The following is a 13,740-nucleotide window of genomic DNA, read 5'->3' on the forward strand; positions in this document are numbered from 1 at the left end:
AAAAAAAATACAAACCATCTACACCGGCGCAATCAACTGCTCCTCCTTCGGCCACTTCAGCAGCACCGCCTTCTCGCCCGTGAGCGTAAACCGCAACACGACCTCTCTCTCATTATTCAACGCCACCTCATACCGTCCAGGATACAGCACACGATCCCCCGACTCATCCGTCCTGGCCAGACTATCCACCGACACGGGGATGACCATGGTCTGCGCCTCCCCGGGCTGCACGGCGCTCAACCGCTCAAACCCAACCAGCCACTTATTCGGGTACGGCGCGGGGCCCGCGGTGGTATTCACGAAGGCCATAGCGGTGTAATCCGAGACCCTGGCTCCGGTGTTGGTGACATCCACCGTGAAATTCAACAACGGCATCTGCTCGACCAGCTTGAAGCCCGGGTGCGGGCGCGCCAGGAGCTCGTCGATGTTGAACGTTGTCTGATTCGTACTCCTCCCAGCAGCAGCGGCAGTGAAGTTCGTGTAGAACAGGCCGTGGCCGAACTCGTACACCGGGGTGCCCGTGTACCACATGTAGGTCTGGCCGGGGTTGGACCCGTTCGGGCGCAGGTTCATGTCGATGGCCGGGAAGACCTCGGCGTAGTCGGCCGGGTACTGCGTCGTGACGAGCCGGGCGGCCGGGGTGCGTTTGCCCGTCAGGATGTCCAGGAGGGCCTGGCCGCCCGACTGGCCCGGGTAGCCGCCCCAGAGCAGGGCGTTGACGTTGTCGTTGGCCTTGAGCGCGGACGAGTCGACCTGGCCGCCGCCCATCTGCAGCACGACGAGCGGCTTGTGCAGGGCGGCCAGCTTGGTGATCAGGGACAGCTGGTTGGCGGGCCAGGTGATGTTTGCGCGGTCCTGGGTCTCGGTCTCGAGCGTGTTGTCGATGCCGCCGGCGAAGATGACCAGGTCGGCTTGCTTGGCGAGGGCGACGGCGTCGGCCTGCGCGGTGGGCGAGGGGTCGGTGGTCGTGTTTGTGCCGAGGGTGTAGTGCACGTTGTAGCCGGATTGCTGGAAGGCGGCCAGCGGGCTGGTCAGGTAGGGCGTCGGCCCGTAGTAGTTGCCCAGCATTTGGGTGGTGGCGTTGGCCCAGGGCCCGATGAGGGCGACGGTGAGATTGTTGGAGTTGCTGGGGAGCGGCAGGAGGCCGTCGTTCTTCAGCAGCACGATGCTTTGGGCGGCGGCCTCGTAGGAGAGGTTCCGGGCGTTGGTGGCCAGCACGTCGGCCCAGGTGATGTTGCGGTAGGGGCTGGTTTTGGGTCGAAGTAGCCGGCGCGGATGAGGCTGGCGTAGAGAAGGGTGACGCCGCGCTCGAGGTCCTGGCGCGAGACTTCCTGGTCGTGGAAGGACTCGGTGAAGTGGCGGGGGTAGGAGACGCCGCAGTCGATGTCGGTGCCGGCGCGGATGGAGTCGGCGGCGGCGGTGGATTCGTTGGCGGCGTAGCTGTGCGGGTTGAAGACGTTGTAGACGGCGCCGCAGTCGCCGGAGACGTAGCCGTCGTCGACGAAGTCGAAGGTGTCGCGCAGGAGGGTCTGCAGGAAGAAGGAGTTGGCGCAGCTGGGGACGCCGTTGACGGCGTTGTAGGAGCACATGACGCTGTGGACTTTGGCGTCGCGCGAGGCGACGAGGAACTGGGGCGTGTAGTATTCGGCCAGGTCTTGCTGGGTGATTTGCATGTCGTTGCCGAGACGGGAGTGGTTGCCCCAGTTCTCGATGTCGTAGCCGGCGTAGTGTTTGGCTGTAGCGATGAGCTTGAGCGGGTTGGCGTCCACGCCGCCTTGGATGCCGGTGATGTACTCGTAGGCGTAGGTGGAGGCGAGGCAGTAGGCGTCTTCGCCGGGGGTTTCCTGGCCGCGGCCCCAGACGGGGTGTCGGAAGGTGTTGATATTGGGGGAGTAGACGTCCAGGCCGTAGCGGCCGGCATTCATGAAGGCGCGGCCTTGCGTGGAGATGATGGTGGCAATCTCGTGGATCAGGGTGCGATTGAGGGCCGCCATGGTCGAGATGGGCTGCGGGAAGGACGTGGACCAGCTGAAGTCGCCGGCATCGCTGAAATCGGCGTGGGCGACGCCGTGCAGGGCTTCATTCCACACCTGGTACGCTGGCAGTCCGATTCTGGGGGCGCCGTGGCCGGTGTTGCCGGTGTTATTCACGAGCTCCTCGAAGGTCAGAAGGGAGACGAGGGCGGCGGCTCGATCATGGGGGTTTGCGGATGTGTCGCAGACCAATGTCTTGCTCAGGGGCCCGCTTTCGCAGTCTGGAAAGGATGTACCGCCTGTCTCCAGACATTCCGGGAAGAGGTCTGGGTTCGCTTCGACGTTGTAGTCGACGTAGCTTTGGTTTGCTTGACCAAGAGCGGTCGGCAGCACGGCCGCCAGGACGGCGACGATGGACGCAGCACCAGGCATAATGGCAATTGTCAGCGGTGCAGTGCTGGAGCGGTCCTTCTGTCGTGTCGCCCGGCCGTGGGCTTGGATTTATAGGCATTGGCAATTGCATTGTTCATGGCAGGGAGATGTAGCTGTCTTCCTTACGCTGTGTACGTCATTCTCTCTGGGTAAAATGTCGGCAATGCTGCAGCATCTCCAATATCCCCACAGATCAAGTCCCGAATCAAGCAAGTCCCGCAGCCGATCAGCGCCTCCGACGCGGGGATATTCCGATGTACGCTGAACCACCCAATGCATTCAGGCTGAATTGCAGGGGGAGGGCCGATGGCCTGACTCGGGGTCATAGAATCTGATCAATGCCGACTGATCCATTCTCAGGCGGAGTTCTACATGGATATCCATCCAAGGCCGGACAATCTTCGGGGAATGCTGCTGCGTTGGCCATGCTTAGTTTCTCCTCTTTAGCCTGAAAGCATACACTGGCATCGCTTCTCATGCAAACTCATGGAGTAATAGTCCCATACTTAGCTCAGTCTCGGGCAATAGAAGCATTCCAAGTTGCCGAGTGTTTGTAATCAAGCCTCCTGAAGCTCTGGATTTAGACTTATTGCAACTAATTGCATGCAATCTCTCGCATAGCATGCGCAATGCACAGCGCAACTTCTGAGAAAAAAATATTAATTACCGAAGTTGATTAGCTGCTCGCGATAGGTAACAGATTCCGTGGGAAATCTTCGACGTCGCTGCTAAGCTTTTGATTCTAAATTGCTGCTTCGTATAAAACCGCACGGACACTTCTTATTTAACCCGTCATTTTGTAACCCCCGAACTCCGAATCTCTTAAAATTAGGTAGTCTTTCGAGAGCCACAGGACGAGGGGCTACTCGAGCACGGCCCAATTACTGGTGTTTTGAAATTCACGTTCCTAAATATTGCATAAAACCCCCTTGAAGTATGGCCGGTGTCGCAAACACTTTACTACGAGATGGATCAAATATGGATGGGGTAGGATCCCCACCGACCGTTGTGTGTGAGAACGGACCTGACAAGTAGGGCCGAGGACCCTAAGGCCTACCCCGGAGTATACAAGGCTGGGATACTGATATACTGTATACCGACTTCGCTTTCGCTTAGGCTATAGAGCATGTCATGTGGGTACAACAATTGGAAGCATATCACAACAAAATCTATGAATTCCTTAGTGGGCTTTAGAAAATAAATAAAATAAACAGAATATGGACCACTTTTATCAGAGGCTAGCGTTGAGACCAAAGTAAACCCTCCGACACCACTGTTCAGCGGTACTATACATAACCTCTTCTACGTATGATCATTTTGTGAAGATATGAAAGTCAGGCACCATGACACCTTTCCAGCAGAGAATATTCCAAAGAAAACAGATAATAAAGACTCGAAGCTCTTAGATGTTTTGTGCAAGGGGGGAATTAATATACATATCCTCAAGTTTGTAACTGCCCGCAACAGGAAACATACAACCATAGAAAAGTTCAACAACAATTCAGAATATCTAGGCAAAGAGATTTGCCTTGTGCTTCCATGTACCCCATGTTGTATACCACGTACACAAATCGCGCATGGTATGCATACCATGTCGGCTGTCCCTCGCACGTTCCAGCATTCCCAATACTCTCTTCTCTACACAGACCTCCTTGCAGTTTTTAAAAAACGCCTGAATGAAGGACGGTATGTTATCCACACATTGCTTCGCCTGTGGCACTTGCAGTGTTCTATGTCATTCTAGGCCGAGACTCCATGTCCTAAGCATCAACTCATTCCGTACTAGCCTACGGCTGCTGTTTCATTCTTACTCTTTCTGTGTACAGACTACGTATCTGCTTCAAAAGGATGGACCGCAGAATATTCGGCGCTAGCGATTCGCACTGCATCCCTAGATTCACGTCATATCCACCAAAATAGAAGTAGGCCACGGAAAAATGATTAAAAGGTCATGATAGGTGAGATTGCAACAGTAGAGCAGAAAAAGCGGGATAAGATGAGCCAGTCTCCCTACCTACATACACAAAAAAGCTCTCTCCATCAACACCTCCCTATACATCCATCTATATATCCAATATAAAAACCACCATGACCGAATTGATCCCAAGCTGGCAGCAACCCAGCCACCCAGACCGTCTTCTAGTGGTCAAAGGCGACCAACCCTACACATCCTCAGCGCGATCTCTCATCTCCCTACCAGCAGGTGCCTTCTTCGCCAAAATCACCACCGCCACCCCTGGCGATCACGATACATACTCCTCCGTCGCAACGGGCATAGACTCCCGGATCGAGTTGAATTCAGACCTCGTCTACTGCAACCACTCCTGCGCCCCGAGTCTGGTATTCGACATGACGAGATTCGAAGTCCGTGTTGCGGATGACCGTCCTTTGGCTGTCGGGGACGAACTGACCTTCTTTTATCCGAGTACAGAGTGGACAATGGTGCAGCCGTTTCAGTGCGGGTGTGGAGCTGGCCTGGGGAAGTGCTTGGGGCGGATTGCGGGCGCCAGTCAGATTCATTCCTCGGTTCTGAAGGAGTATTGGCTGAATATTCATATCCGGCAGCAGTTGGATGTTCTTCCGGCTTGCGAAGTGAAGGAGGTCATACGGCCTCATACGGTTGAGGTTCGGGAGTAGATGGCCATTGCATTGTCGGAGATACCTTGAACGACGTGGTCTCATGGGGCTGGCTTTGGTTACCATTTTGATGCTGGGTGAGTATCTTCACATCATTAAGAAGAGTTGATTAGTGGTGTTTCAGTTATGGATAGACCAGCAATAGCTCCAATGTCACTTCCTCTTATCAGACAAAGCCACTTAATGTCTTCTGTAAATGCTTGTTTGGGGGTGGCAGCGGCCAGCACTCCCATGGTTTTTAGTAGGTCTTGCTCGATGTGAAACCTCAGTTGCTTGAGACATCATGAATGACATTTACAAGAGATTATATGAATTTCTTACCACTCCTCGTCAGCAAGTTGTCGGGTATCTCGTCATAGTGATGGTTATATCATCCTTGAAGTCGCATAGATCTACCTCAAACTGCAGCGTATGCCTTGATTAGATCGCATGGTTATATCGATAGAGCTCCCATAATTTCAGCAGATGAAAGATACAACTTTGGGATCCTGCAATAGCTAGATGTCGAGAAGTCTTGAGTAGAATTCACTTGTCACCGGACACAAGGCGTACACGAATGCCTCTTACAGGATTTGGCAAAGAGGAATTGATTTTATGCACGATTATTAGGGGTTCTAAAACACAATATGTAAACACTGTGCTCTGTTACCTACAGCAACACAAAGTGAATTAAGTCCAGCATGAACCGAACCAGCCCAATTGGTCCAACCAACAAAAGTCAAGCAAAAGTTCATATCAATGAAACTTTTAACAAAATTATCTCCTCAGCTCCTTTTTGTTTTCTCTATTGTGGAGGTTATTCCAGTTCGTAAACTGCATTTACCTCGCCTGTCTATGACCTAGGTCCCTCTCCCGCAATGGAGCACCAGCAGCATCTATCGAGCGATGGCACGCGCGTTCACACGGCACGCAAAAGAAGACATTCAGATACCTCTGCAAAACTCACAGATATCAAACATGTCCATACCCTCCAGAAGACTGTGCTGAACGTGTTATTAGACCGTCTCGCAGAGGGAGGAGTAAACACAGACAGTATCACTCCAGAGCTGGTTAATCATTGTCTTCCGACTAGCCTTGATAATAGCTCCTGGGAGACCCTCTTGTACACGCCTCTTAAGCTTTCGGACTGCAAGTTACAGGATATGCTCCGTTTGAAGGCTCCACGGGAGCTAGATGACCAGAATCTACAGCAAACAACAATATATGTTCGTTGTTTTCAGATTAAGGTTGACCAGCTGCAGGAGGTCATTGCACAATTTCATGGGACCGGAATACAGTATGCAAAGATAACAATGTGGTTAGGTGGCATCATGGGTATGCAGTCTGATGAGACTGTCTATATTAGATATGTTGGAAGAACAACACGGACACAAGGTGCGATTAAACGACACCGAGAGGATTTATTGACACGACGGACTGGCTTTTTTTCGAAATTTCTCACATGCTTAGAGAGAACTTTCCCAACAGTGATAGACTCCGCTTCTATTTATGTATTTCCATATAAGAAAAGTGGAGGCTTCCGAGAGATTCAGCAGTTCAATGATATCGCCGAACAGGCAGCTATTGTATTACTTGGCTTGCCCTATCTGTTGAACCAAGTCTTAACCAAGACAGAAGACTGGAGCCTAAAGCTACAAGAATCTCATTGGCAACAATTTGACGCCCTGAATACCAGGACTATCTCTAGACTGAACCCTTGTGAGTTCTATCCCATTGCGAAGGAACCGTTGATTGCCTCCTGGGCAGATGATATCCAGTGCTATGCGAAGGATCATCAAGGTTCAGTTTCCTTCTTTAGGCAACGCTCCCACAGTTTTCCTGACGTTTTGAGGGATATGATATTCCGTCAGGCCATGCCTTCAGCCTGGAACGGAAGATTTGTTCTCCTTCTGACTGTGGGGGCTGGGAATAGCCGTGAGGGCTATAAGGAGCAGCAGCCCTTCTACACTGGTCCCAGTCAATCGGCAAATTTATTGAGGATATCCCTCAACAGACTCTGGAACCGAGAGGAGTCTAATAGACCTGAAAGAGATTACCTTCGTGACTTGGTAGCAGCTGGTGTGTTCCCTTTTGTCGACCTGTGCCCTTGGTATAAAGCAGAAGGTGAAGATCTCTTAGCAGCAGCTCGCTTGTTAAAACAGTATGTTATGACAGTTAAACCCCTCATCATGCTGACGTTTTCTGCCAAACCATCTGCTATCATAGCTTCCGGCTTCTCACTTATTTCTATTCACCGCTGGCCATCTAAATTCTGGGACAGAGTGGGGCAATTGGAATTGGTCTCTTGCGGGGAATTTTATGGCATTCAGATCCCGTGCTTTCATCCAGGACAAGGTCGATTTTCGCTAGACCCAAGCGTTTTCCTCATTGTATTAGACATGACTTTGTGGGTCTTATTAACAACTATGACGGTCTTTCTTGATTCTGTGGAGCAATACGAAGGAAGAAGTCGGAAGGAATGGTGCGAGCATGTCAAGCAGAAAGTTGACGACACACTTCAAGACAAGAGATTCTATGAGCAATTTAGTCGGTTGAAGGCTAAACTTCACGCTGAACGACCGAACGCTAGCCCGACGCAGCTGTCTACACACACAAGACCCAGGATTGCTGTAGCAATACGAAAGGAATTAGTGAGTTGCTTACCCATCCCTCCTGTTAGATGCTGGCCATGTGGCACATCAACTGATGGAGCATGGTACGGGCCCATAGGACAGGGACATTGTAAGTGGGTTTGCTGTTGGCGAGAGGCTGTCAGACAAACGAAGGCAGCAGGTCTATAGGCTATGGAAAATAAATATACCTGAACTGCATGTACACATTGGTCGCGAAAACGCCAATGAATGGTTTCTATGGGCAAATTCTATCTCCGAAGGCAAGTCGCTATATGTGGATGCTCTTACACAGGCGGTATGGAATAGTCAATCTGACGCAGTCCAACATCGAAGCACCCCTACAGCAATGAAACTCGACCATTCTGCGGATAATAGCGACAAATTTCATAAGACCGAGAAACCTAGTGCTCTCTTGAAAGAGTTTTCCGAAGTTCTCGCTGCGAACAAACTAAAGTCAAATTACTGGGTGTCGTCTGACAGCATTGAGCGAGCGGTTACCACGCAACTCATGAAAGATACTAGATTTTGGGAATGGATCCATTCAACTAGGATATCTAGCAAGCTCCCTAATGGCAGCTTTATTCGCTTCAGATCAACTTATCGGAGTCGGTGGAATGGAAGAGAGGTTTTTGTCTGGAAAAATTCATCCTTCGGGATCTACTGGGAATGCCCATCTGGGCAAAATTTCAGGTTCATTATGCGCGCCCCTCAGTCTAGCCAGGATTCATCCTATACTCCTAGAAAATACATTTTCTTGTATGTGGTTTCCATGGCTCGATTGTCATTCACAGTCCCTATTGACCTGAAGGCTAGCACGAAAGACGGTATCGATCTGCGCGATGAAACCGGCAAGTCCTGTTTGGTTCATCGGGGCGCATTGAACTCCGATGATGTTGTCACTTTCCCAGCTAGACATCTACCTAACTGCCAAGAAACAGCAGAGCTTGGGAGACAACTGGTTCGCCTATGGGAGGCAGAGACTGATCTAGATTGGAAAGCTACAGCTGCGGCATCTGATTCACTACAAAACCAAGTCGAAGATGAGGGTGGAAGTCATATCCCAAAAGGCTTTTTTGCCGGCAAGGGACTCCAGCTAGTAAGGCTCAACTGGAGCTCAGAAAAGCTTCAGCCGTATAGAAAACCGCCCCAGCCAGCTGATGAAACGTGGCTACTATGGCTTTGCCTCCAGGAGAGCTGGCCCCTCGGGGGCATTGTTTTCATAGGCATTCCTGAGAAATGGCCGTCGCGAAAAGATAATATCTGGACACATCTTCAGGAGTAGGTTCTGATACTGTGAAACAAGGATTCAGTTGTCTATTGCTTACCCAAGTCTAGCTTTTTAGCACGGCGCAAATACCATAACCACCCAGGAATTGCAGTAGTCCAAGCTTGGGCTCAAGATCTGTCCTTCACACGGAAGACTCCGCAAATGATAAAAAATATAGAGCTCCTCTGTCACATACTCAGGAAGAGGAAAGTTCAAGAGAGAGACAGTGAGAGAATGAGACAAGAGGGGAGGGATGTGAAAATTGCTGGGACTGAGCTGGAGATCAGACATTTGTGGAAGAACGTGAATGGGAGGGCCATGGTATAAGTCCAGAGATCAAGGGTAGTTCTCAGAGGCCGGAATTGCGGACTGAACGTAAAACACAGTATTGTCGTAGCAAGGACCCTTATGACTAGGGCTATGGTGTTCGCTGCTTTGTAGTGCTGCTTAGTGATTGAGGAGCACATAGCAACCACGACCAAAGTACTGTACTGATCTTAGGGTGAGTAATGAAGAGTGATCAGAGTATGTTATGCGTTGGGTTTCTTTCTATTTGTTGGGAAAGAGGGGATGCATGAGGCATATCGAGAAGCAGATATGGCAAAAAGAGAGTGTGCAAAAGATATAGAAATCAAAAAGATGTGAGCCCCACCCGATTTGAACGGATAACCTTTCGATCTGGAGTCGCTGTGAAATTGTTAGAATATGAAATGTCTGCATTGCGAAGACAGTGTAACTTACAACGCGCTACCGTTGCGCCAGAGGCCCAACTTGGTACGAGTGTGACACTTTTTTGCCTAAGAGAGGTTGTAGAAATTAATGGTATACAAAAGAGAGAAGTCGGCCACGAGAAATCATCCAGAACAAGGGCACATCGTAAGAGACTTGAAAAAGCATTGAGAAAAAGAAAATAAGAAAAAAGGATTGCATGGTATTCTTTTCGAGTTCAGGGAAGGATGGACGTTGCCCTTTCTCTACTACATATCCTTCCCTTGTGAAATAGGCTATCGAGATTCTCTTTTGAAGAGGACCAAAGATGTTTATGTCTAAATAGGCCTAGCGCTATGGTTCCTTCAAGATCTCAACCGGAATTCAAGCAGTCCACCAGCGCAAAAAAGGCAAAAAAGATTTGAGCCCCACCCGATTTGAACGGATAACCTTTCGATCTGGAGTCGCTGTGATATTTGTTAGAAGAAATTCAAGGCATTGCTTGGTTTTCAAGTGTGTACTTACAACGCGCTACCGTTGCGCCAGAGGCCCTAATCGGTGGCGAATGTTTTCATCTTTGGATAGAAGAGGGAGAGCAATGGTACAGTACTTCAGGAAGTACAGAGAATTCCCCCGTTGTCACCCACCATCCCCACCAGTAGCATTTTAATAGTCGCTGGCTAAATACCAGATACTTGAGAGGTTTGACTTACGTCAATCTATAGTGATGTCACTGAGAAAGTTGCAAGGCCGGTAAGCTGTTTCGATTGGTGGTCTCGTATTGAATGAGACCAGTTAGGGCTACGGAGTACTGAGCCGGTGTAGTAGCAACGCCCGAAATATAGTAAGAAATGGATATGACGCCTGGTACAGATGATCGACGGATAGCTAGAAGTCCATGCAATCTAACGGGGCCTGGTAGACGTGGCATCTCCACTAGGTAGACAAGCTGACAACCTGTTTGGAGTTAGTGAGTTGGTGCGTGGCATTTGCTGGCTAGAAGAACGAACACCATTAAAGATTCAGTAACCTGACTTCTTTCCATAACTCTCCCCCTCTCCCTCTAAAAGCAGTTATGATGTGAAAATATGTCTTTACGCTCCAATTCCGTTGGTCTGATAGACTATGCGTCTACTGAGATTTACAATCACAGTGCGATCAGACCTCCACGCTGCGGGAGCTATACTAAGAAGAATATCCATTGCGAGTTTGAAGATACGTTTGGACCGATAACACCAGAGCCTCTGTTCGCGCCCGTCTGTATTCTGGAAGCACAGATTCAGATTTTTGTTCATTTAATGTCAGGTTCGACGTCTCCTTGTCCCGGCTAGAGCAGGATGACGCTCCAAACACTGTGCTATTTTCTTGTCAAACCGCCAATAATGCCAACGGCACAAGGAGCCATGCCCAAGGGCCTGTTCGGTAGTACAAAGTAGGATAGCCTTTATTACAAGTCTGGCATTAATTTCATGTCATCTGTCACAAAGCAAAAATGGACATGGTCTGATCAACAGTCAGACGTTGAGTAGGGGACCAAGTGAGAAAGCCTATAATACGATATGGAGGCTGTCTAGAGAAGACTGGAGGAAAATCAATGAAGAAGAGAAAAATATTAGAGCTTTGGTAAGGTCTAGACCAAGCAATGTCGATTAGAGATGAATGGGCGAAGAACAGTCGGGCGTTTACTAGGGTACGGTAGAGACAAAAAGAAAAAAAAATGAGCCCCACCCGATTTGAACGGATAACCTTTCGATCTGGAGTCGCTGTGAATTTGTTAGAAGAAGTTCAAGATACTACTTGATTTAAGTGTGTACTTACAACGCGCTACCGTTGCGCCAGAGGCCCAATGGACGAGAAAATTGTTTTGTACTAGGTGCTAAGATGGAGCAAACACCTGCCTTGTACGCAGCGCAATATCCACATGCTACCAATCGCTTCATGATCAAGCCATTTTATATCTTAATTATGGTAATTTCCGTGTTATTATTTTTTAGCCTTTTTTCTCGAGTTAATTGAATCTCTTGTCCGATGCCAATGCTTTGATGCAAAGACAATCAGACGCAAGAAAGTATAGCTTGACACTAACATATCTTAATCGGAATGAGAACCGGACATTTCGAAGGTTGACTCAGACTAGTAGCTACGTTATAATAGTAGAGGATAAATACATATGAATAGGTATTGCAATACGGGAAGTGGTTGCTTTACTGCCTCTATACAGCGTCTGGATTAATCGGTGCGTCCTGAACTATATATTCGTGGAGCGAGTGGTATATTTATTGTTTCCTCTTTCAATTACACTGCTATCATGCACAGCACATTCTGGGTATCCTGGTAATCTATTCCCCCTTCACGAGCACTCCTCTGTATCTCATCTTGCCATCTCTAAGAGTCTGCATGGCCTCCTCAATACCCGCCACGGTCAACGGGAACGTCATCACCGTAGGCGCGATCTTATGTCTAGCCACAAACTCTAGAAGAGTACGAATGCCCTTCCGAGAAGCAACCAGGGATCCCTGGATACGGACACCCTTGAAGAGGACATCCAGCATGGGGACAGGAGAGGGCTCAAATGCGACCGTCAATGGGTAGATGCTGCCGTTGGTGTCCATGAGAGGCATGAGACTGCTCTGAGTTAGCAAATCCCCGGAAACAGATATAGACAGGTCCAAAAACTAGATAGACCCTATCTGAGATAAGCCTTGGAAAGGTAACTTACGAAGGATAGCTAACGGAGCCACTTCCACACAGCAACAGATGCTTAACAGGCCTGAAATCCTTGATAGGCTCCCCGGAACGGAAAACATGATACTCAGAGGCACCATACTCCATAGCCTCTGCTCTCTTAGCTTCAGAGCTAGAAAGAACGACAACCTCGCAGCCCAATGCGACAGCAAGCTTGATAGCAATATGGCCGAGGCCACCAATGCCCATTATAGCGACGCGGTCGGTCGAGCGGATGCCAAACTCAGTGAGGACAGCCCAAACCGTTGCACCGGCACACATAAGAGGGGCGGCATCGACCGAGCTGACTGTCTCTGGGATGGGGTAGACGCAGTTGACGTCCCAGACGGCTCCGTAGCTGAAGGTGCCATTGTCAAAGTCGTGGAAGCCGTATTGCTTCTGGTTGCGGCAGAATTGGTCCCAGCCTAGATTGTATTAGACGGTTAACCCGGATAGGGTTGAAGAACCACTTACCAGTCTCACAGTTATCACAAGATGTGCAAATGCTATGTGTGTATCCAAATCCAACACGGTCTCCCACCTTCACCGAGGTAACACCGGGTCCGAGAGCCTTGATGATACCGATACCCTCGTGTCCAAGCACCTGGCCTGATTTCAGGTAGTGTTCATCTGTCCCACAAAGGCCGGAGTGTGTTGTCTCAATAAACACTTCGTTGTATTCTAGTGTGCGTGTCGTCTTATCGGCAACAATCTTGCCCTCAGGGGAGCCACGGAAGACATCGAATGTGACGTTCATTTTGTTAATATTATGATATGGTTATTGTTGAGAAACAGGTATCTATTAAAGCTGATATAAAAATGAAAGCAAGAATAAACCTACCAGCTATAGTTCGGGTCTGAACACCTTATGTACACCGACTCATCGAGCTCCATAACCTGGATAACCGTTGAATTCCACATTGTTCTTGGCGAGCAAAAGCCGACAGCCCTAATTTAGCATACGTACTATTTACCCATGCCATCCTTCATGTCTAGTGGATACGGGGCACGTTGAGATGAAGGAACGTTAGCCCGTGGACTCTGATCCACGGAAAAGTGGATATACCCGCCCTTCTGGGTACGCACTAGACTCGATACTGCAAATTTCTGCAGAGCGCTATCCACCTGAACCAACGAAGCGAACCTTCGAAAGTCTCCGAAAACATCTCCAGCGGGGGAACTGAAAGTCCGTCGGCTGTTCATTCTGCAAGTTGCGATCGATGTGGTCTATAATGTCTCCGAGCGTTCGGGTGTTTAGAATAAACAATCATCTTTTCTCGGGAAGTCTAGCCCGGGATTTGAACGTTAGTGAGACCAGACAAAAGTTTTCGAAGCTAGACCAGGTTCAGAAGTTGATGGAACTACGATCTTTGCTTGGAAGACACGA

At 49.4% G+C, this 13,740-nt stretch overlaps 4 protein-coding genes across 4 annotated transcripts; 2 read left to right on the forward strand and 2 right to left on the reverse strand.

Annotated features, from left to right (window-relative positions):
• Nucleotides 1-18: 18 nt before the first annotated feature.
• xlnD (beta-xylosidase XylA) lies at nt 19-2,405 on the reverse strand (the record flags this gene model as incomplete). Its single annotated transcript, XM_015556805.1, has 2 exons — nt 19-1,168; nt 1,219-2,405. The coding sequence occupies 2 exons, from the start codon at nt 2,403-2,405 to the stop codon at nt 19-21; spliced, it is 2,337 nt and encodes a 778-aa protein (XP_015401525.1).
• A 2,088-nt stretch (nt 2,406-4,493) lies between these two features.
• ANOM_011550 (galactose-proton symport) lies at nt 4,494-5,042 on the forward strand (the record flags this gene model as incomplete). The annotated part of the gene is made up of 1 exon (XM_015556806.1): nt 4,494-5,042. One exon carries the CDS (start codon nt 4,494-4,496, stop codon nt 5,040-5,042), a length of 549 nt encoding a protein of 182 aa, XP_015401524.1.
• Nucleotides 5,043-5,899: 857 nt separating this feature from the next.
• On the forward strand, nt 5,900-8,936 carry ANOM_011551 (uncharacterized protein; the record flags this gene model as incomplete). The annotated part of the gene is made up of 2 exons (XM_015556807.1): nt 5,900-7,672; nt 7,752-8,936. The coding sequence occupies 2 exons, from the start codon at nt 5,900-5,902 to the stop codon at nt 8,934-8,936; spliced, it is 2,958 nt and encodes a 985-aa protein (XP_015401523.1).
• Nucleotides 8,937-11,968: 3,032 nt separating this feature from the next.
• On the reverse strand, nt 11,969-13,110 carry ANOM_011552 (NAD(P)-dependent alcohol dehydrogenase; the record flags this gene model as incomplete). Its single annotated transcript, XM_015556808.1, has 3 exons — nt 11,969-12,254; nt 12,349-12,778; nt 12,828-13,110. 3 exons carry the CDS (start codon nt 13,108-13,110, stop codon nt 11,969-11,971), a joined length of 999 nt encoding a protein of 332 aa, XP_015401522.1.
• Nucleotides 13,111-13,740: the final 630 nt, after the last annotated feature.

Source organism: Aspergillus nomiae (assembly GCF_001204775.2).
Source record: "Aspergillus nomiae NRRL 13137 chromosome Unknown contig00574, whole genome shotgun sequence".
Lineage (NCBI taxonomy): Eukaryota > Fungi > Ascomycota > Eurotiomycetes > Eurotiales > Aspergillaceae > Aspergillus > Aspergillus nomiae.